Here is a 22442-nt window from a genome sequence, read left to right as displayed (position 1 = left end):
AACTTCTGGTATAATTGCAATTCTGGGTAAAATGCAGCCCTACAAACTGCCATTACAGCAAATTAAACTAAAAAGGTCTAACCTTTATCCCAGCTACAGACCAAGAAGCAGACAGTGAGAACAGAAAGTTTTATTTGTACCAATTAAGGCTCAGCTGAATTAGAGTTTGCTGTAAGTCAAAAGAAGTGATTCAGACTTACAAAGAAAAACAAAAGTTTAAAGACAACTCAAATGTATCAGGGACAGAAGGGCAGCCTCTGCCCTTGTGATGGAGCAAACTGGATTAAGCCCATCCCCATAAAGAGAGAGATAAGACAATCATTGTTTCACATGCGTTCAGCATTCCACATTCATTGCATTTCAACAGACTGTCACCATCTCCATAAAAAGAGGCTAAGACAAGAAAGTTACTATAGCCCTGATACAGAGGCCTGGCTTCCCCCTCACCTCTATAAGAACTCTGCTCCCAGTGTGTGCAGCAGAGGTCAAGATTGAACCATCTTTTTATGGGGATCAAAGACATACCGCTTGAAATGCAAGTGAATACTAACAGGCTGAGAATCTGTTTTGGGCTCCTCTTCATTTGTTGGTCCCCCTTTGCTTCCACCCTTCCCTCTCTTCTTACAGGTGGAGGATAACAACTGCTTGGTTTCTGGGTGAAGGCCCTCTGAAGAAAAAGATAAACGAGCAGGTCAAGTAAAGAGGTTGGTTGTGTACTATTTTTTTTTTTTAAAACAATCAAGAATCATAACACAAATAGTAATAAATGTAATAAATCTAGATCATATTGTATACTGCCCCACACTATGTACAGGTCAGAGTAATCATCTCACCGTAGGTAAATCTGCTGCCTGATAGAGATCTTTTCTTCCCTGTTATGTGTGCGGTAGTTGCTGTATCAGCTCTGACCTCGAGATCAGCTTCATCCTCCTGATGTAACTGATGAAAATGAGCAGAGATCCAGGTCTCAGTTGCTCCTCGACTCTCTGCATTAGTCTGGCTCACAATCATAACTCTTTCCTTCACTTGGGCCTCGTTCTCAGCCGTGCTGAGCTATTTCCCATGAACGCTGAGTTGCCGTACGATGCTCCTCATACACGCACTATAAATTCCTCTATGCCATGCACTGTGCGTGTGCTTCGAGGATAGAAACTGGCTGCTTGTTTGCCGTTTTGCGCATGAAAGGTAAGAAATGTTCTGATTTCACAGCTTCACACGCACGCTGTCTGACCTCACGTACAACGGCGCCAGCATTCTTCTTGTTATCGTTATGCCGACGTGAGGGTTGTTATGGTTGCAACGCAACTAGAAATCTCCTCTTGTTATCTACGATCAACTGAAAATGTTTATTTACAACCACAAAACACACTCACATACCCAAACTTAAATGATTAGTGTTCCTATAGAGGTGACACATAGGTATTGTACTTTTACACATTTGTCCTATTGCATATACTACATCTTGTATTTAAAAAAAAAACACAGTGCACAGGCTTAAAGAGGAATGGGACTATCGCTGAAGCTAAAGAGAAGTGCATGTGAAGTATTAAGCATATGACTGGTGGCATACTCCCTCAGACAGTGATTATCAAACAAGGGCTAAAATTAACACCCAATAACAACCAAATATGGCTAAAAATTGGCTTTGGTGGACAAATAAAAAGGGCCGGTAGTCAAGTTGGCAGCAAATGTATTTTTGTAGGAGCAATGTAACACCAGGTTTAGACCAGTGTGTTTTCTTCACTTACACCAGATAACAGTGTGGAGGAATGATAATCTCTCTGCCCACCTGAGTTGATTTGATTGATCTCCAACAGAAAATACACTCTGATTCCAGCTTCTCAAATGTGCAGATTTGTTGCTTCTGTTTGTTTTGTATGTTAAAGTGAAACGTATATTTTAGCATAACGTCAGGATTTATGAAACTATGAGACAATTTATGGACCAATCAATAACAGAGAAAACTTCCTATTACTAATGAGAAATAATAAGAAATAATGCAGTATGAGTTGTGACAACAGAAAAACACTGAGCAGTTAAGTCTGCCTGAAAGCAGACACCCTTTCATATTTTCATTCATTCTCTTCGGTTCATGTGAGTGTCCTTAACAAAAGAAATGCAAGAGAAAGACTTTCTCTTTCAGGCATTCAAAGGAAACTCTAACTGTATTGTACTGACAAACAGCAACAAGTCATGTTTTGTCCTGCAAATTAATATTTATATTAAGAGGAAAAAGGCCCCCGCTCTGTCTACATTATGACATGCTTTCACTTTTGCAGAATTTTATATACAACTGGAATAAAACATCTTCAAAGAGCTGTGATACGCAGCATGTATATTTGTGCCACCATGGAAACGTTTTATCACATTTTTGATTAAGAATTGTAAGTGATCATATTCCATTATTAAGGTTGGGTCAGTGTCCCACTTTGCTGGTCCTGTCCAGTCTACGAGATTAGCAGTTTAATTTTATGCAGGCCAAATACAGCCTATATTATATCACATTTAAGCAAAATGACAACATGATTAACATGATATTATGTTATGTTTAGGCTATAAATAAAACAACTAGCGTCGGAGTAAAGTTACTAATATTTGTTTTTAGCGCCTGTTCCGGATAAAACTGGAAAACTAACAAACAAGCAGACAACGAGAAAGACGCTGAGATGCTGTTGCATGACCGCACTGTATGTCTACGTTAGCCGTGTTAGCTTCTGAGGCTAAAAACAACGATCTCATTTTCCTCACAAACCAGATGATCTCCTACTGAGGGCCTAATTTCTAGTTCTTTAAAAAGTTCAAAATAATTTTCTCTTATTTTGATGATAAGGACAAAGTTTAAACTGGGCGGTTTTACAGTTGTCCTTGTGGTGCCGCGACACTCTCATTCGTGGACTCTCATCATGTTCAATTGGGAGCGGCTGAGTCATGTGCGCCACCTAGTGGTAAAATGTAGTATTACCAGTCCACTCCGGTCTTAAGCTATCCAATACACTGCCGTATCAATCATTTGACCTACGCCTTATCAGCAGAATCGTCTCATCTTTGCCCTGCTGCCCATAGGGAGTCTCACATGAACATCACTGCCTGTCTGCACTACGTTCATGCCTGAAGATGTGTGTGTCAGTATGTCTGAGACTTCTGAGTATGCAAGCGTGAGGCAGTGGAGAGGATGTAGGTAAGGTTCTCTTTCTAAATGTTTTTGTTTTCTCTTCCCTCCCGGTGTGGAGCAGTGGGTTCAGAGCAACAGAAGGTAAAATAAACACAGAACAGACTTCCCCCGGAACACAGGCAATCCCCAGAGGAATCCTGGGAATGTGGCTCAGGATGTCGGGCCTACCACTCTTACCGCATCCTGAAAACTGTCCGTATAGCCTCAAAATCCAGGGATGGATAGAGGAAAGTGCTCTGGATGTGCTTACTGATGAAGAGAGGGAGCCTTGTCTTTGCTGTCATAGATAACATTATCAAAAGCCACACTGAGTTTGATATGTGTGACTCAAACCACTGGTGCCATTAGTCAGCACCTGTGGTTTCAGTACTGGTGTGTTAGAGACAATAATTCCTCACCTCAGGTGATTCTTACCTTGTACCTGAATCTTGAACTTCCCGCTCTGTCCAAACCCACCCTCGATAACGCCAGTCTCGCCTGTCGACAGTGTGACCTTTAATCCCACAAAGAGCTGGAGGTTGGTCTCCTTCTTGAACAGGTTGCGGCCGATCACAGTATAATCGTTGGTCACCTGAGCGCAAGAAAAAGAAGAGTCTTATGAGCTGCAGCATTACTGACAGATACAACGAAAGCAAAAATGTGGCACAATATTAGAAGTTCTTGCTACATGGTCTGCAAGCTCGTGATCTAATTATGCCTGTGAAAAAAGATTTATTTTAATTTGATCTCCTGTTTCCTTCCTCTGATGTCTAGATCTTGTCACGATGGCAGGGTGAGGAAGAAGAGCTGATCTGTCTTGTGCCCTCATCAACAGTACCACTCACTGTCAGCCACATTCTTCGAGGCTTGCCGCCTCTCTGTCTCGCACTCTCTTTCATCCTCCTGCACATTTTATGCTATATTTGTTTGTATTTCTTTCTTATCATCCATCACTAAGTCGATCTTAACCTGCCACTAATCAGATAACAGGAGGGCACCATTCTGTCTCCATCTCACCCCCCCACCGCCAGCTCTTCCTCTCTCTTCTGCCTAACCCTCATTCATTCTTGAACGTTTGACCCTAACGTCCCTCAAGCGTGACTGATGCGCTGATAAAAAAAAATACAGTTGCTGTACACGTCTGGCAGACCGTATGAATTGTGACTGGACGAGGCCGTCATATCTCAACAATGCCAGTAATGTGTTCTTTTTCAAAAAAGGAATTCTGAAGTCTTGAAACATAACTGCCTCTATCTGGAAGACAGATGAACGACAAATGTAAAGTCACACGACCACGGTCTGACCTTTAGCACACACTGTTCTTCTCCTGAGTCAGTGACTGGGGCTGTCAACAGCCTGAGGTGCTAACAGCAGGAAACTAGTTCACACACTTGACCTCTGACCTGAGAGTGACCCTGCATGAGGGTGCACACAGAAAAAGGTTAACTGTACAGCACAAAACGACACCAACACCTTCAGCGCGCTCACATATGAAAATGCAAACGGTGAAAAGTGAGAGGTCTTCTTGAAAAATTGTCAAATCAGATGTTGAAGTCAATAAGAAAACAACAGAATTAGATGAGATATGGATCAGCATGAACCAGAGCTCAGGACGGAACGTTACAGGAATCAGAGAGACAGAAACATGCTGAGAGAGAAGTGAGCGAAGAGTCAGGTTAACTCAGACACTCATGTGGGTATTCCTGTGCCACTCAGGTGTGTCCAAACAGTGCCAGCTAGACAGGGTTAGTGGCGTCAGGCGGCCACCCACGCACACTCCTGTGTCACCGCACTTGCTAAGGCATGCGTAACCGCCCATGCTTGAAACACTACTCGTCAGGGCTGCATATGCATGCTTGTTTGTGTGTACGTGTATGTTTATGAATATACAATAGGGGCTCTGTGTGAGATGCACGCTCCAGTGACACCAGCAATGAGAAACATCCAAAGAAGTACAGAAGAAGTCACAAGAAGGAGTAAAAGGTGAGAGAAAGGGCAGAGGAGCCAGGATAATACTCTAGGGTGAGCAGAGAGGTCAGTAAAAGACCTAATTACATGAACTGCTGAGTGTCCACTCACCCTTTCCACCTGTCCCTCCTTATGTTTCGTCTTGTAGATGCGCAGACGAGGCAGAGCAGTTTCAGCATAGCCTTTATCTTCAAACCCATGTAGCAGATAGCCCTGGAAGGCCAGCCTGCATGCATTGGCGTGGATGTCTGTGTCCAGCTTGGAACCGATCACCAGGCAGAGTGAGGGACATGTGACCGGCCGCTCAAACTCCAACAAGGCCCACTGCTCTGGGTCAGGCCCTGAGCTTGTCTCTCCCTGACAAGTGATGTATTCATCCTGGTAGAAGTACTCCCTGTCAAAGGTGAAGGGTGTTTCCAGAGAGTGGGGCTGTGATGGAGGTGGTTTAGTCTCTGAAGGGGGCTCGGAGGCACCCATGGGTGGCAGGCCAAAGAAGTTAACCCTCGCCATGACAGTCTCATGACCCACGGTGATGTGAAACTTGGCACGGGTCGCAAGAGAGCCCTTGAAGTAGCCTATCTTCCTCACGGAGATGACAGCTGCATAGAGGGTGCGCAGGGACCCGGGAGTGCACACCACACCCCGCTCTAACAGTTTAGGGTCAAACTGTGTCACGCACACACCCACACGATCCCCCTGCATGGCCCCCGACACTGGCTTCCGAAACATCTGCACCGACTTTATCTTCTTAGTCACCTGATGTGAAACAGCAAAGAGACACAATAATCAATGGAACAGATTTGGAACACAGTTCACAAGAGAAAGCACAAATCCACTGTACGTTACATTTTTGCTGCTAAATATTCATAGCTCACAATGCTTCAGTCATGCACGCTTAAATGTCAAATAATTCTTTATAATAATAATACTAATATATAATAATTCTAAATATGGAATACAGGATGAGATTAAGAAAAGTTGTTATCTCCAGAGAACAGGGATGTTTTAGAGCAAATGAAAAGGCCCTATAGAGGACTTATGGGTTTTTGTCAATAAAATATGCACATACTTGAGTAAACCGCTCATTAAATATGCACAACTTGCAGTTTAAGCCACCTCTTTCTTTAAGAGATAACAAAGCAGTTAAAATATTGCTTTTGCTCACTAAAGACTGCCAGTGATCAAATGAAATATAATGTGTATATATACTGAGACATTTGAAATGTCTTAGTGAAAAATAATGTATGTGGATTATTTGTAGTGATAAATGGCATTTTTGGTCAATCTACCCGTCTATGATCGTGGTATCAGGCACACCACAATGTTTTTGTATGTTTTTTGTTGTCCATTATGATACACTGACCAAATGAAAAGTGGTGGCACACATCAAACCTCCATAACAAATGACTGTTAATTTAGCCATTTGCTGCCACCAAGAGGTGAATGTCATAAATGCAGGCAAAACTGCTGAGCCTGGCTGAAAGTGTGCATGTGGTCTAAATTACCCAACTCCTGCGCTGCCAGTCCACCCCCAGTCTCCTCATCCTTCCCTCACATTAAATTGACACATCCTCTGAACCCACTCGGCCACCTCTCCCTCTGTCTGCCCACTTCCAGTCAACTTCTCAACTTCCGAAACTCTGTGGTTTCTACAAAAGAATTTCCAGCACTCTGCTATGTTATTACACTTGTTTGAAATTTGCGCCCATTTTCGGGAGCATACCTTTAGCGCTGGGATTTCCACAGTGTCATTGATGGCCAACGACCCCTGCAGGATGGTCCCAGTCATGACCGTTCCCTGACCGCGGATGGAGAAGCAGTGGTCCACAGCCATCAGAAGGTCGCCTCCCGGGTCTCTCTGAGGGAGGTATGTCTGTTTCTTCAAAAGCTGAAAGGGACAAACAATAGAACAGGCATGTTTATTTGCACACAAAAGATACCAGCTGTCATAATATTGCAAGGTCCAACAACACACACATATGAAACTAAATAAAAAAGGGGGACAGGTACTTATTAGAACTGTATGTCGCTAGTGCTAAGCCTGGTTTTGTGGTGGTTTCACAAACATATACACTGATATACACCGTATGTTGTTCTTTAAGTAATGACCTGACCCTGATGAGTGAGTCATAATGCTGATTTTCACACCCTTGGAAAAAAGGATTTAACCCCTACAACTGCAGCATACTGTGTCAGTTAAGGTACCTCCACTACTTTATTTATGTTTCCATTCTTTCCTCAGTTTGTTGAATTCAATAGAACTTAAAAAGACCACAGCCTGATCGATAAATCAGCCAGGCCCAATATTTCAGGTAATTTATGAAACAGCGCATCAATTACATAGTTTGTCCATCAGAGAACAGTGACATGGTTTCAACCGAAAAATGTCACACTTAGTACACATCATGATCACAATTAAGAAAAATTCAGACATCCATACTTTCTACATGTGTAGGCCTCAGTCGGACTAGCAGTTGACAACACAGACTTCAGATTGTTTGAATCTTTTGAACTAGCATTTCTCCTTGATTGACTGAATCATTAGTTGCCATAAGATAAATAGATAAATCACTTTTATTGTATTCTATTTCATTGGGGGCGTCAAATAAGTAATATACAGTAATTAACAATTAACACCAACTTCCATTTCAGTTTGCCAGGAAGCATGGCCATTTTTCCCGTACAGTCCATACTACACCAAGGGTACGCTTTGATGACTGAACAAAGAAAGCATTCTGTTAGCTTCAATTGTTCGGTAAGTAAACACAGCTGAGGACTCCCTTTACTGTTTTACCGCCACTTGAACAATCTCAACTGCCTAACAGCATTTGTTCATGAGTGAGAACTTATGTGCTCCTTTGAGCTAAATTATTAACAAGTGAGGGGTATCGGTGTGCTTCCGGACTTTACCTCGATTAACTCCGGCACTCCGTGCGGCTCCTCTGTGTCAGGAGCCTCTGGGCCCCCAGGCTTCGCTGCCACAGCAATCACTGGACATTCCTTAAATCTGGCCGACAGGAAAACAGTCATATTGGAATTACATCATGCTTTGATGTTGGAGTAATGATTAAAGTTGCTTCAAATAAGAAACAAGTGGGCCTGACAGACAGACAGCTGGAATGCAGAGAGGGAGACAGAATGTGTAATGAATGAGGAAGTTTGACAAGAGATTCAATCCCGGGGCCACTGGGAAATGCATGGGACGTCCTGACCCACATTTCACAGCCACTACCTCTACACATATCCAGATCAATTCTTTTGCTTGTGTTAATTACAGACCTGGTGCTCTCCAGTGTTTTGTGCAGTCTCTTGGTCATTTTCTCAATGGCACTCTGTCTCTTGTTGGGTGGCAGTAGGTCAATTTTGTTCAGGACGACCACCATGCGAGGGCAGGTCAGCTCTCCTATCAGCAGACACTCTGCAGTCTGAGTCTGCACCCCTTTCACCACATCCACCACCAACATCATCAGGTCAATGATCTGGGCACCTAGAAAAGGAAGCAAACACAATCAATACTCAGATATTACTGAAATTGAAGAAATATAGTAAGCTCCATCAGAATAACACAGTAATTGGCTGTTGAAGACGGTCCTGCTTTCCTGCTCTGCATCTTTAAGATTTAAAAACTGTGAGGGGAAGACTATGAAGCCGACAACAGTAATACAAACAGCAACGGAAACAGATACCCAAAAATAACAGTCGAACGAGTAGAAACATCAGGGGAGGGGTGCACAAAGGCAAAGAGAGAGTGAAAGGCTAGAGGGTTGAAACCAGAGCTGCAGCTCACTTGGTTTTCTTTCCTTTCCCACTTTTCTTTTCCTGACTTTGGCAGTCTCTCTTTCCTGTGCTCCCCTCTTTTCTCTACTTCTATTTGGCTCCCTCGCTTTCCTGTGCTCTCCCCACTTGGGACAGGAGAGGAAGTTTAATACATACCCCAGTCCCCATACTTTCCTTCCTCCCTAATCTACAGCATGTGCCACCCCACTGGCTCATAGACTTCATTTAGTATGTTGGTTACATGAGACGTGTTTAGTGTGTGAATGCCTCTAGTCTGCTTACAGCCACTACTTCTACCAAAGTCTGCTTATGATACACAATTTAAGATTAAAATAGTGCAATCTTGTGTCCATTAGTGTGACAAACTAGAATCAAAGAGAAAGCAGGTAACATGGAAAGAGTGTCCCTTTTGAGTGAATGGCCGAGTTATCTGCTCCGGACAGCTGCACCAGTATTTCTCCTCAACCATCCAAATCAATATGACACAATCAACCTGACTGCTTGCAGATAAAAGGCGCCCTCTGCTGGATAGGTCAAATTTATGTGTGATATAGTGTGATGAGAGCATGTGGCCATGGCTGGAGCATTTAGGCAGTCAGATCTTTGTCAAAAACACAGGGTAGGACAGGTAATCGTGTCATGTAATACTAATGTAATGACACATGTTCTATTGCAATGTGTTAGTGATGCATACTGGCATCAAGTAGTATAAGTGTTTGTATTAATCATGGACAACACAAAACTGTTTTCAATTACTGTGGCAATTTGTTCTTGTGGGTTTTCTGTTCAAAATGACGCGTGAACAGGGACTTTATCCCTCCAGATTAAAGGTCACCTGATGCTCAACTGACTGTCCTGTTTTTTGGCAGTTTATGGCTCTTTCACATTTGGATGATAGTGTGTCTATAATGGTGTTAATGTCATTAACATTCAAGCTCTTCCTGCTACAGCAAATCTGCTGTGAAAAAGGGCAATTCAGGAGCCATGTTTTATTTAATTATACACAGACTATTATTTAGCCTACTCTCACTGATATAAATAGGGTGGATAAAATAATAGAAACACCTGCCAGTGCAACAAAGTACAGCACAAGCAACACAATAAACACTCATCTAAAATAGACAGTGAGCAAAATCTGATGATAATAACCTCCATAGAGGATTTATTGCAGGGCTCTTGTATTCCAGGTGTACCTAATATAGTGGCAACTGACTCTACTGTAGCTGTCGCCTCAGCTTGTATCATCAACCACTGCTATAGTGGTCAACTTATCCTCACTGTATCCTGGGTTTGCCATCCTTCCATCTACTGTCATCAGAGTAACTTTACAGCACCAAAACTTGCAGAGACTTTAGGGAACTCACCCCCAATGATAGTCCGAATAAGAGAGGCGTGTCCCGGACAATCCACCAGGGTGAACTGCAGGCTGTCATACTGCTGCTGCCCTCCGCTGTCCCGCAGGTGATCGGGGAGATCCACCGTGAAGGAGGAGAAGCCGAGGTCCAGCGTGATGCCCCTCTCACGGGACTGCGGGTTCTTGTCGAAGGCAGCCGTGGATGCGGTGCTGCTCAGCGACCTGGCGAGCGATGTCTTCCCGCTGTCGACATGTCCAAGCACCCCGACGTTGAAGTTCAACGTTTTGGTCGCACTGTCGGCACTCTCAGACATTTTGACACCAGTTTGATGTAATGTTAAATGTGTCTTTATTTTTCCCTACTCTGAGCTGGACCTTGAACTCAGCTCCAACGATGTTATTTGCTGTCGACAGTCTTTTCGTTCATTGACACCCACTTAGTAAACCGAAGCACCTTCAATAATCTCCTGTATTAATTAGTATAGTACTTAGAAAGCACATATAGCTATAGATAAAACTTTAGCGTTACTTCAACGTGATAACAGTTGAGATAAACGTCTTCCTTGGTGTCAGTCCACTCGATCCTAAGAACAACATGCTAAAGCGGAACGTTTGGCCACTAGCTAACAACATTTAAAAAAGAGCAAAAATGATCTGTTATAATGTCTCTTTAAATAAAACTTAACCGTAAACATGGTGGCGATGAAACTCTATCATCTTTTTAGTTCTTTATTTATTAGAGAGGCTTATTTGCTCTTTGAACAAGTTTCTAGCAGTTTCTACTACGACAAAGCAACTGAAACACAAACGGAAATTGGAACGTTCATGGGCGGGGTTTTTGAACGATGGCAGTGATTGACAGTGACTTCAGCCAATTAGTTTGTTTTATTTCTTGACGAGGACCAATAGTTTTTCTAGATAGCCAAATAGGCGGTACTTCAGGGTATCACTTCCGCTGTTTTTCCCTGGTAACCCACATGGAAACCGATTTCCCTGTGTTTTGAGTTTCGGCGCCGATTAAGGCGGTCAAAAAACTTTGAGGCATAGGAGGTTTTTTCTTCTCCGTAAATCTGCCTTCCAGATTTTTCATCCGATATTTGTAAATTTAAAGTAACTATGAAGATCGAGGAGGTAAAAAGCACCACGAAAACTCAGCGGATCGCCTCTCATAGTCATGTCAAAGGACTCGGGCTAGACGAGGCCGGGAATGCTAAACAGACAGCATGCGGTCTAGTCGGCCAGGAGGCTGCAAGAGAGGTAATATTTACGTTTCAATGAACCGTCGATATTCTTGCGTTGCTCGGAGGAACCGCTTAGAGAGCTGAGGATGTTTTGCAAGGTTGATTTCGTTCATCGCAGGTGGTAAAGTGCACCAACTAGCTAGCTGTTAGCACAGCGGTGTAGCGGTTTCATCCTGGGGTCAGAGGTGGACTAAAGATACCCTAAATAGAAGCCAATATTGATTCATATTGGATTAAACGTTTGATTTGAGATTAAAAAATGTTTTAAACAAGTTTAAGCAGCAGAAACAAACTGTGTTGACTGTAGAAATGAGTGAATCTCTTGTATAGACAAACACTAACAGCACACATGGTGATTTTATTGAAATATGGAGATACTTTCTCAATCATGTAGCCTGCATTCATTTAAAATTAAGTTGCATTTGTGTCCACAGTCACCAATTCAGTGACAAATGTTCAGTTGTAAGCAAATCTATCTAGTCTCAATGCTCAGGTTGTCAGACTAAACATACTTAACAGGGATAGCATAATACCAGTGTGCCCTTTTCACAACTGTGAGGGGTTTTACACAAAAAGCAATAGATTTAGATTTATTTGAACTATGCCAAAATAATAACGCACATGGGCAGAAGCACAAAGGGGACATTGCAGAGACTGACAGTTGCAGAAGCTACTGCCACTGCTTGATTTCTGCATGTAAAAGTGTAAACTCAGCCTCCAGTGAACTGGCCCAGCTTTGAACTGACATAAGTGGCGTGGACTAAAAGGGCAGGCGTAACCTTGACAACGCACTGTGTGACATTTTACCACAGTATGTCAATGTATAATGATACCATTTATACATGTTTTCACTCTTCAGGCTTGTGGCATCATTGTTGAGCTGATCCGTTCAAAGAAGATGGCAGGGAGAGCAGTGTTACTGGCGGGGCCACCTGGAACAGGAAAGGTAAGTGTGTTGCATTCATTCACTAGCAAGACAGCAGTAAAGCTTATTTGTACTTATTGTGGCTTCTGTTGTGTCGGAAATAGTGACTCTTTCTGCTTTTCTTTCCTTCAGACGGCCCTTGCCTTGGCTGTAGCTCAGGAATTGGGAAACAAGGTGCCTTTTTGCCCCATGGTTGGCAGCGAGGTCTACTCATCTGAGATTAAAAAAACAGAAGTACTGATGGAGAATTTCAGGAGGGCCATTGGTGAGTGCCACTTTAATATGATCTGGGGTTTTCTTTTGCCTTAACTCCAACTCCTGAAGCAAGTCACTGTGACTATGCCAATTTTAAATACTGGCAAATAGTTAATGGAAGTAATAGCACCTGCAAGAGAAAGCAAATCTTAAAATGAATGAAAATCCATCCACTGTCTATACTGCTCATCCTTAAGGGTCGCTGGAACCAATCCCAGCTGACATTGGGGTAGAGGCGGGGTCCACTCTGGACTGGTCACAAACTCACACTCACCTATTAACCTAACCTGCATGTCTTTGCCGGAGTACACAGAGAGAACCCACTCTAGCATAGGGCGAACCTGGAAACACCACACAGGAAGGCAGCGTTCGAATCACTGCACCACTGTGGTGCCCTGAATGAAAATACACATTTTTTAACAAATGGACACAGTGATAGCATCAACAGGTTTCCTGCTGTAAAAGGTCTCTGTGAAAACAACAGTGAGCTTTGTGGATTATCCTGTGAAACTATATAATGTCTTTAGAAGAAAGTGCAACCTCTTCCATCCACCTCCATTGCATTAGTTTAGGACGGTCATAGCAAGCTGTCTGAAAACCTCGGCTAATAAAACAAAACCTTTCTCTATGAGTAGATAACGATAGGGCTAAAAGAGATGAGGTTTCTCTACTTTCTTCATCCCGTGGTGTAAAAGGACCTTATATGGTCAACTCATTCCCCCAGTGAGGAGTCCTTGGGCAGGTCACTGTCCTCATGAGCTGAAAGGCAACACTTCACAGGGGATTTATGAGAACAGTGTTGAGAAGGACGGAAGGCCGTAGAGGGGGAAGGGGTTTGTCTGGCTGCTGATGGTACCTGTCGCAGGGAAGGAAATAGAGCTTAGGTAGAGAGAGCGGTGGTCATCAGCACCTTTGCTCCTCCCCTAGAACAGGATCCCCTGGGGGAGGGGAGGGGGGTCATTTTGAAGTTGTCATCACTCTGTCGATAAGAGTGCCGTGACAGACAGTCCCTGACTTAAGCAGTGCTTTCTGACCCTCACCACAGCGGATCAGCCACCTGTGTGCTGCTCATACTCTGTGTCACAGGCTGCATGAAAGAAGGACAAGTGTGTGATCATGTTACACAAGATGATGCCCAGGCATTTCATGGGGGCACACACACACACACACACACACACACGTTCTCCTTCTGTAATAAAATGCATTGTTCAGTTGGCTGAGGGATGTGGCGGCTTAGTTGATATGGGAGTATAATGGCCTGATTGAGTTTTCACTGTGTGTGTGTGTGTGTACTGTGTGTGTGTGTGTGTGTGACTGCAATGTCGCCCACATTCAGGACTCCGTATCAAAGAAACAAAGGAGGTGTATGAAGGGGAGGTGACAGAGCTGACCCCCTGTGAGACTGAGAATCCCATGGGTGGATATGGAAAAACCATCAGCCACGTCATCATCGGTCTGAAGACCGCCAAAGGCACGAAGCAGCTCAAGGTCAGACTGGGAGCTGTAATCTTTTTTTTTTTCTTTCTGTCCATTCTCTTATATTTGTACTTGTCCTGATGCTGATTGGAAAGCACCCCGAGCTACGTTGCAGTTTAACGCCCCTTTGGAACATTAATGTTTGGATTTCAAGAAACGTTGTGATGATGAAGGTAACGTGTCCTACCTAAAAATTTCTTTCGTCTTTCCTCAGCTGGACCCCAGTATTTATGAGAGTCTTCAGAAAGAGCGTGTAGAAGTGGGAGATGTCATCTACATTGAAGCCAACAGTGGAGCTGTCAAGGTATAGAGATATAAACTAGACCTCAAGTCACCTCATTGTTTGTTAAATATTTAAAATAAAATATTTGGTTAGACCAAAGTTCAGTGTCTTTTTTTTATGTCTTGCATGTCCTCTCCAGTCCTTCATGGTGGCGTTCTTTCATCTCTTTCAGCTCTGCATGAAAGCTCTGCTGCATTTCTACTGTACTCTGGAATGAGCCTCTCTCATTCCTGCAGCTCTTCGTGCTTCTTTTATCTCTCCATCTCCCACAATGCCTCTTTTCCAGCAGCGGGGCATGTGGCCTGTGCTGACAGGCTACGATGACGGTTCTTTTAATCGGCGCAGGTGGGCCGGGGGCGCAGGTCGGCTCAAGTCAGAGGCCGAAGGCGGAGGGCTGGACGACACATTTGTTTCTGTTGACAGCCGTATCATGACCTGCCTTCTGAGGCTCTTTCATCCATCGGCCACATGCCCTCTCTGCGATGGGCTGGCACGGGGTTCAGTCGTACACCTGCTCTCCCTCCTCCCCACGTCGACTTTTGTTTCACCGCTGTCAAGAGTAATGCAACACAATGATTTTTAATTTATTTTGGTGTGACTGTGTCGTTGCAGAGACAAGGTCGCTGTGACACCTTTGCTACAGAGTTTGACCTGGAGGCAGAGGAGTATGTGCCGCTGCCCAAAGGTGATGTCCACAAAAAGAAGGAGATAGTCCAAGATGTCACACTGCATGACCTGGATGTAGCCAATGCCAGACCCCAGGTATGTAACTGCAAAAGTCCTGTAAATTAACATGAGTGAAGCTGTTTATATCTTTTAAAAAATAGCCGGTTTCAGGAGAAATTGCCTTTTTTTTCTTTCTTTTTTTTAAATGAGCTCATTATGTATGTTATTTATACAGGGAGGCCAGGACATTCTCTCAATGATGGGACAACTGATGAAGCCCAAAAAGACAGAAATCACAGGTAGAGAAACCATGACAACTTCCCAACTCACATCACCTTCTGGCTTCACCACTTTTGTTGTTTATCCATGAGCCTTTCCTCTCCTGTTTCAGATAAGCTGCGTGCCGAGATCAACAAGGTGGTGAACCGCTACATTGACCAAGGCGTAGCTGAGCTCGTCCCCGGTGTGCTGTTTGTGGACGAGGTGCACATGCTGGACATCGAATGCTTCACATACCTCCATCGAGCTCTCGAGAGCACCATCGCCCCCATCGTCGTGTTCGCCTCTAACAGGGGAAACTGTTTAATCAGGTTGGTGGTTTTAAATTCCTTTTTATGGTGGGGAAAAAAACACAAGATTCAAAAAACTCAACAGAAATATAAGATTTGTAGTAATAATCATTTTGTCGCTCACCAGGGGGACAGAGGACATCAGCTCTCCTCACGGAATTCCTCTCGACTTGCTGGACAGAGTCATGATAATCCGCACCATGTTGTACACGCCACAGGAGATGAAGCAGGTGAGTCCGTGTGTCAAAGTATCTGCATGTTTGAGATATGTGTCTGCGCATGTCACTAATGACGGCGTGGTTTGTAGATCATCAAGATCCGTGCTCAGACTGAGGGGATCAATATCAGCGAGGATGCTCTTTCGCACTTGGCAGAGATCGGCACCAAGACCACCCTCAGGTAAAGATGTACACGGTGTATCACCGTGTAGAGTAAAGAAGTGAAGCATTACTAAAATATACTGTATTTGCGTTAATATCCTTATTTCCTTGTTTCCTCTCAGGTACGCCGTACAGCTGCTGACACCAGCCAGTCTACTGGGCCGTGTTCAGGGGAAAGAGACCGTGGAGAGGGAGCAGGTAGAGGAAATCAACGAGCTGTTCTACGACGCCAAGTCTTCTGCCAAAATCCTCCAAGATCAACATCACAAGTTTATGAAATAAAACCGGATTTTCTACTGCTTATGTCACAGTGCTCAGGGCTGCTGTTCTCAGCCTGTAGTTCTCACTTAAATTCTCCATCCTTGTTCCATGCTTTGTGTCTTTGCATTCCTCCATCTTCACTCTCCACACCACAGCTCATTCTAGTTTCTCCGCCTCATTTATTGTAGTAGTTTTGTTCTAATAAATTTTAAGTTTTATTCATTCTGTTTGTTGATGAAAATAATTTTGGAGTAAAAATGAAAATCAAACATTGACTCTGTCTAATATTCTTGGATTGGTTTATTACATTTTTACCGACAATAAATCACTGGCACGTCTTCCTGTGAAACGGGATGGATGAGACAGAATTAGCATGTTTCCAAGAGTTTTTTTTTTGTTTTTTGATCTCAAAGAAATTGTTTTTATTGCAATCACGCTGACAAACCATCACAGTTTAGGAACAACTGTAGATCACCTTTAATTGATACAGAAAATGATATAGGGCTATTCTTTTGTATGTTAAAATGTCTAAATTACAGTAGTGCACTTTTGTGTTCATTATCCACTCATTCTAATGCATTAAAAGAAACATTAAAAATGCATGAGTGCACAAAATTTTAGGAAAAAAAATTTGATTGAAATTTGATGACATTGATTTACTGGTTAATGGAAAGTTTTGGGTGTTTAAGAAAGTTAATTATGAGCTTTGTAAAAGTGCAAAAACATGCAAAAAGGAAACAGACTGCAAAAACAACTGACTTTTACAGGGAACACAAAGCTTCTAAAAAAGGCTTCAAACAAGATTTTTTATGAACTGAAGTAGAGCTGGAAAACAACAGCTCACCACTCTTAACATGGAACAGGTGTCCAATCATGATCAGGAGGTCCACTGCTACTTCCTGATTGGTTGAGCTGAGCGTGTGTTTAAAACAGTCTCCGCTCCTGACCTCACTCCACTGAACACAGAGGGAGCAACTTTACCCTTCTTCTCTGTGAAGGAAGAGGAACAACGGTCAGAATACTTCACTGTAAATGAGGCAGTAAGAAGGGTTATGTAAGACTGCATGAGCTCTATATAAACACACTCTTTATCCCACTGGGTGAGGGAGACAACTTTTAACAGGAATTTCCCATCAACCCTCCTTTCCTGTCTGTATATGGAGTGGAAACTTGACCATCATGAGAAACGCCCCTCACACAAATTCACTGCCACAATGTGATCTTAGTTTAACCACACACACCAAAAAAAGAACTGTTTCAGTTTCTTTAGCAAGTCTAGTGTCAAATCATATTTCCATGTGTTTGTTTATGTGTGTGTGTGTGTTTGTTTATGTGTGTGTGTGTCCTCACCACACTCCTCCATTACTTCCAATGTCTTGCTCTTCGCTGGCCCACTTCCACCCAGTCTGCCCTTTGCCTCATTCAGATCCTCTTCTCTCACCTCTGGACGCTGCATTTGTTCATCTTCTTCCTGACCTGGCTGGAGGGAAGAAGAACGACAGCACATGTAGTCTCCATGTCTTCAGAACAATATGAGAACATGTCAGCTCTATTTAAAACAGTGGTCTTACCTGGGACATGTTGGTTGAGCAGTAGAAGATATGCTGTGAGAAGCTCTCCTCTCTCTCAGCCGTCTTGTCCTTTTCTCCTGTAAGTCCAGCCCAACACACACTCGCATATATGCAGAACCTTGAAGTGACTCTCCAGTGGACAATAAATCTGTTCTTGAGACTATTAAATGACGCAGTGAGTGTAAAAGCTCCTCCTCTTTTCTGTCTCTCTGCCTCTGGTTATTCTCATGTTCTCATCCTTTTCGGGTGCTTCACTAGAAAATGATGAGATCACTGCTACAACTTGTGGCATTACATCTTCCCAAATCAATCCCAGAGATGCAAGAACATCCCTCCCTTCCAACAGCACTGGTTATAAGTAAGCCACACAAATTGGACTAAAAAGATGGAACTCAAAACATAAGTAGCTGTCTCTCCTGTGCTGTACACCATGCCTGACCAGCATACAAATATATGCTTTGACAAAGGAGCAGAGAAGGAAATAAGCATTGCCCTGCTTTAAAAGAATGCCGTCGTCACCCCTTCCTACTCATTTTCCATAATTACATCATTGTTCAGCCCTTAAGGAGCCTAAAATCAGTGGCTATTTGTACAGAGGAAGGAGCAACAACTATGAAGTGTTTCCAAGCAACATATCAAATAATCACTGAACTCAAACCTCCCTAGCTCCCTTGAAATGAGATGCTAAAAACATCAGTGACAGTCTTCAGAGATGTCCATTATCTTTTCTGGTTATTCTTAAAGGGTTGGAGCAAGTCTCAGCTGACACTGGGAAAGAAGCTTTAAGAAGAATACAATTTATAATTTTAAGTCGTGTCATGTTAAGATCTCATACGTTTACATTCAGTTTTAACCAAAATGTGTTAAATTAATGAGAAAAGTTTTGTTGATTTGGTGATGTCTAGACATACCCAACAGATCCTTGAGGCTGTTTACAATTAATACATTCATATTTTTTCTTTAAGTTAACTATAACATCAGAAATCTGAGTTAGATTCAACTGTTTTATTAAAATACATTCATTTTTGCCACTTACAATTAGATCCCAAAACAGTAATGGCATGTTTGTTCAATACAGGAATGATCCAGTGAAAACAAACCAACATCACACACACACACACACACGCGCACACACACACATATGAGGTCTATCTAAAAAAGTTCTTCCCTCATTGCTTTCACTCAAAATATAAGTAGCTGTCTCTCTTAAGACATCACACCTCTCAACAAACTGTGTACCACAAATATATGCTTCAAAAAAGGTCCCCTGTCCCTCTGGTGAGACAGTAACTGTCAATCTGTACCTCCTGTTAGGACTGTTTGTAGTGAAAAAGAAGATCTCACTCCCAGTACACCCACTTCAGGTCTAATTTAAGTGTGTTTCTTTGAATATCGGGGCAAAAGCTGAGTCCTCACAAACTGAATAAGTCGTGTCTCCGTGACAAGGACAGCTACAAACACACTGAGAAGACAAGCAGCTCCTACGCCGATATGAACCAGCCTCAGCAACCAGCCACCATTACAGCAGAACACATGCTGAAACCAGAGAATAAAAAGAGCTCATGTTAAGGTCAATGATTTCAATGAGTCAATACAGATTATACAGAATAAAAGAGGGATGTAACGGACAACATTTAGAGATGAAGAGACATGATTCTCTTGTACCTCAGACAGCGCTGTGACAACAGCACTGACACCAAGTGCCAGTAGCAGGAGCGGGGAGGGCAGCAGGCCTCGCAGAGGTTTCCACTGACTGGAGCGGAAGTAGCTCTGTATGTAAAGCAGGCTGTGCAAGATGCGGAGGCCCATGTTAAGGCAGTTTGCAAGAATGAAGCCCACACTGCCAGCCCACCACGTCAGCATGTAGGACAGGAACAGGAAAGACACAGACAGGGCCAGCATCACCAAGTTATACCTGAGGACAAAACACACACAGTGTCAACTCAAAGACTACATGATATGTGCTAACTGAATGTAGATGTCTGTCTATATTTCTACATTTGTGTCTTACTTGTCAACCTCTTCTTGGCTCATTGCAGCAAACACAAAGCACTCAGTTACACCATTTACAGCGAGCAGGAGAACATAGCAGCTGTACCATCGCAGCAAAGTGGGCCCTTAAATAGACAAACAAAGGTGTGACTCAAGGTGTGGCTAAGAACGCCAAGGACAACACAGTTAATCACATATCCAACGTGATCAGTGGGTCACATACCTGCACCACTGCTCAGAAGAGAGCCGCCATAAATGTCCAGAGCCAAATGAGAGTAGGCGTAGCCAAACACTGTGATAATCAGACCAATCACCAGCACCAGTTTCAAGAGACACTCCAGGACTTCTGCTGCAATGGCAACTTCTTCCTGTAGACAAAACCAACAAGATCAAGTAAAGCCAGCAACAGGTATTTTCTAGCCGCTCACGACGTGTCCTCATTTATTTCCCTGACTCACACCTGTTTCTGACTTTTGACGTCACGCCCTCGCTCCAGCACTTTGGCAAAGAAGATGTAGAAGCTTTCCTCAATAGGTAAGAAGATGAAGCGAGCCACCATGGAGCCCAGATTATTGACGATATCATAGACTCCCTGGTCTCCAAAGCTGAGGACGTTCAAGAAGGTCATGATGTAACGCTCGCCCTCTGTCAGGATCTGCTTCAGGAAGGACTGCTTGAAGAAGCTCCATGTGAGCCTGGCCAGAGTCCAATCAACCAGTTGCTGTAAACAGAGCAATAGATGAGGACCTGCAGGGTAAGAGTTAATCTTGTAACTAATAAATGAATAGCAATATATTGTACTGGTCTAATACCTCTCCATCGGCCCTACAGGGCATGAGATCGCCAACACGGTGCAGAGGAAAACTCCTCTCGGCTGCCTCTTTAGAGCCCAAGAAACGAATGAAGTAAACAGCATAGCACAGCACCAGGAATCCTGTGTACACCAACTAAGAAAAGCCAACAGTTTAAAATCATTAAATACTGAGGAGGTAACTACACATATAATGCAGAAGAGGTCTGCCAATTTCTTACGTGGGCAGCAGAGAAGATGTAAAGGCCCCATTCACGGGCAAACACCACCAGCACCACAGTTACACTGCACTTAGCGATCATCGCCAGGCTCTCAGAGACCACCTTCAGTCGCACAAACATGTGAGCTTGAGCCAGAACCCAGAGAGGCTCAGCCAGGAGCTCCTGGACTCCCGACAAGGCAAACAACACCACAGCAGGGCCGTAGTAAGGGACAGTGTGGGGGTCCGGGACCTCCAGGAGCCACAGCCACACACAGATCAGCAGGGCCGCCCATAACACACCCAGAGGCAACCTGAGAGGTAAGAGAGGCAGAGATAAGACACACAGACAGACACCCAAGCTGAATACACCAGATCAGACGCACATCTCATACTTAAATCATGTCGTAAAAAACCAACTCACGTCAGCCACAGCAGGTTGATAACTTGTCTCCAGCTGCGGCTTGTCCCAGATACCCCACTCAGACAGGCTCTCCTGAAAGCTTCTCTGGATAAAAATACTAATGTGGAGTACAGCAGTGTAAGCCTGGATGATTAAGACAAACACACACACACACACACACACACACACACACACACACACAGGTTACAACAGCTGCTGCACTGAAATGCGCTGGAGTTGTGCTCTGTCTTATGTCCCCTCAGCATCTCAGCCATCTTTACCTGACATTGACAACTCCAATCAGCTCTTTGGACACGAACCGCAGTGTGAACGCGTTCAGCAAGAAGGTGAGGACACGAAACATCACCTGAGATAAACAGCAGAAAAACACACCATTCATTACTAATTAACAATCGAGACAGAGGTTGACCTAACTTTCTAGCACTAAGCTGGTGTGGTTTTGTTTACCTGTAGCAGCACATTATAGGACGCTAGAGTGGACGCATTCTTCAGTGCATCCTGAGAGCTCATTTTGAACAACTTCTCCTGACTCGCTGGAAATATCTGTCAAGCGGCAATTTGAAGACCTATTCGCCGCTTTCTATGCAGGAGAATCATCATACAGTCACGCTGTGGAAAGCGTCAGCGTGGCTGCCTAAAAAAACAATTACAACAGCGCCTGAATCCTTATGTGCAACTGTGAAATTACATTTGTTGGACAGTAGTATAAGCTAGAGGCAGTGGCAGTTTACACTTCCGTATACAGAGTACGGAGCACATTACGCGGTGACGTCAAAGAACGTAAGGTGTCCAGTGCAGCGTCGCTAGATGGCGTAACCACCCCAATGATAAATCTACGGGAGGTGACTTTGGATGTAAGTCTCAGTATCTGTGTGATGATCAAATGTTTGCTACCAACATTTTTATGTCATGCAAACTCTGCATTCTCAAAATTCTAAAAAAAAATGTATTTTATCCAATCTCAGCATCTGTATGTTAACGCTTTTTTAAATTAGGTGCAAATTGATGAAATTATTAGAATTCAAAACCCCTACTTCCTTTGTTTTGTTTTTTTCTCATTATTTGTTTACAAAAATAATTTTTCCCACTATTCTATTATGATAAGAACTTTTGAATCCCTGTAAGAACATTAATAAAGT

The 22442-nt window shown here is 43.4% G+C and overlaps 4 protein-coding genes across 4 annotated transcripts; 1 reads left to right on the top strand and 3 right to left on the bottom strand.

Annotated features, from left to right (window-relative positions):
- Window positions 1–218: 218 nt before the first annotated feature.
- Window positions 219–10817, bottom strand: eefsec (eukaryotic elongation factor, selenocysteine-tRNA-specific). Its single transcript, XM_070838582.1, has 7 exons — window positions 10261–10817; window positions 8399–8606; window positions 8030–8126; window positions 6843–7007; window positions 5231–5875; window positions 3587–3743; window positions 219–667 (listed from the first exon to the last, which is right to left on the bottom strand). Exons 1-7 carry the CDS (start codon window positions 10562–10564, stop codon window positions 486–488), a joined length of 1758 nt encoding a protein of 585 aa, XP_070694683.1. The 5' UTR covers window positions 10565–10817; the 3' UTR covers window positions 219–485.
- A 405-nt stretch (window positions 10818–11222) lies between these two features.
- On the top strand, window positions 11223–16674 carry ruvbl1 (RuvB-like AAA ATPase 1). The gene is made up of 11 exons (XM_070850578.1): window positions 11223–11507; window positions 12351–12437; window positions 12549–12681; window positions 14008–14159; window positions 14362–14451; window positions 15043–15192; window positions 15332–15395; window positions 15488–15686; window positions 15793–15895; window positions 15973–16064; window positions 16168–16674. The coding sequence occupies exons 1-11, from the start codon at window positions 11367–11369 to the stop codon at window positions 16325–16327; spliced, it is 1371 nt and encodes a 456-aa protein (XP_070706679.1). The 5' UTR covers window positions 11223–11366; the 3' UTR covers window positions 16328–16674.
- A 289-nt stretch (window positions 16675–16963) lies between these two features.
- mustn1a (musculoskeletal, embryonic nuclear protein 1a) lies at window positions 16964–18044 on the bottom strand. The gene is made up of 3 exons (XM_070850589.1): window positions 17878–18044; window positions 17657–17786; window positions 16964–17296 (listed from the first exon to the last, which is right to left on the bottom strand). Exons 1-3 carry the CDS (start codon window positions 17884–17886, stop codon window positions 17199–17201), a joined length of 237 nt encoding a protein of 78 aa, XP_070706690.1. The 5' UTR covers window positions 17887–18044; the 3' UTR covers window positions 16964–17198.
- Window positions 18045–18886: 842 nt separating this feature from the next.
- Window positions 18887–22029, bottom strand: rft1 (RFT1 homolog). Its single transcript, XM_070846070.1, has 10 exons — window positions 21751–22029; window positions 21564–21649; window positions 21304–21426; window positions 20902–21193; window positions 20682–20816; window positions 20330–20590; window positions 20093–20237; window positions 19889–19994; window positions 19543–19792; window positions 18887–19413 (listed from the first exon to the last, which is right to left on the bottom strand). Exons 1-10 carry the CDS (start codon window positions 21811–21813, stop codon window positions 19249–19251), a joined length of 1626 nt encoding a protein of 541 aa, XP_070702171.1. The 5' UTR covers window positions 21814–22029; the 3' UTR covers window positions 18887–19248.
- Window positions 22030–22442: the final 413 nt, after the last annotated feature.

Source organism: Pempheris klunzingeri, chromosome 2 (genome assembly GCF_042242105.1).
Source record: "Pempheris klunzingeri isolate RE-2024b chromosome 2, fPemKlu1.hap1, whole genome shotgun sequence".
NCBI classification, from domain to species: domain Eukaryota; kingdom Metazoa; phylum Chordata; class Actinopteri; order Acropomatiformes; family Pempheridae; genus Pempheris; species Pempheris klunzingeri.
Note: the sequence above shows the minus strand (reverse complement) of the source record. Positions and strands in the feature narration are given on the sequence as shown.

Coding starts and splice junctions, on each gene's coding strand:
- ruvbl1 (XM_070850578.1), top strand. CDS start 11,367: ATGAAGATCGAGGAGGTAAAAAGCACCACGAAAACTCAGCGGATCGCC. Junction 12,682..14,007: donor GAATTTCAGGAGGGCCATTG/GTGAGTGCCACT, acceptor GCCCACATTCAG/GACTCCGTATCAAAGAAACA. Junction 15,687..15,792: donor AGGGGAAACTGTTTAATCAG/GTTGGTGGTTTT, acceptor GTCGCTCACCAG/GGGGACAGAGGACATCAGCT.
- eefsec (XM_070838582.1), bottom strand. CDS start 10,564: ATGTCTGAGAGTGCCGACAGTGCGACCAAAACGTTGAACTTCAACGTC. Junction 3,744..5,230: donor AGGAGGGACAGGTGGAAAGG/GTGAGTGGACAC, acceptor TCTTGCGCTCAG/GTGACCAACGATTATACTGT. Junction 668..3,586: donor GTTCAAGATTCAGGTACAAG/GTAAGAATCACC, acceptor CTTTTTCTTCAG/AGGGCCTTCACCCAGAAACC.
- rft1 (XM_070846070.1), bottom strand. CDS start 21,813: ATGAGCTCTCAGGATGCACTGAAGAATGCGTCCACTCTAGCGTCCTAT. Junction 21,427..21,563: donor ATTGGAGTTGTCAATGTCAG/GTAAAGATGGCT, acceptor TTAATCATCCAG/GCTTACACTGCTGTACTCCA. Junction 19,995..20,092: donor TCTTCTGAGCAGTGGTGCAG/GTATGTGACCCA, acceptor TGTCTATTTAAG/GGCCCACTTTGCTGCGATGG.
- mustn1a (XM_070850589.1), bottom strand. Junction 17,297..17,656: donor GGAAGTAATGGAGGAGTGTG/GTGAGGACACAC, acceptor CTTCCTTCACAG/AGAAGAAGGGTAAAGTTGCT.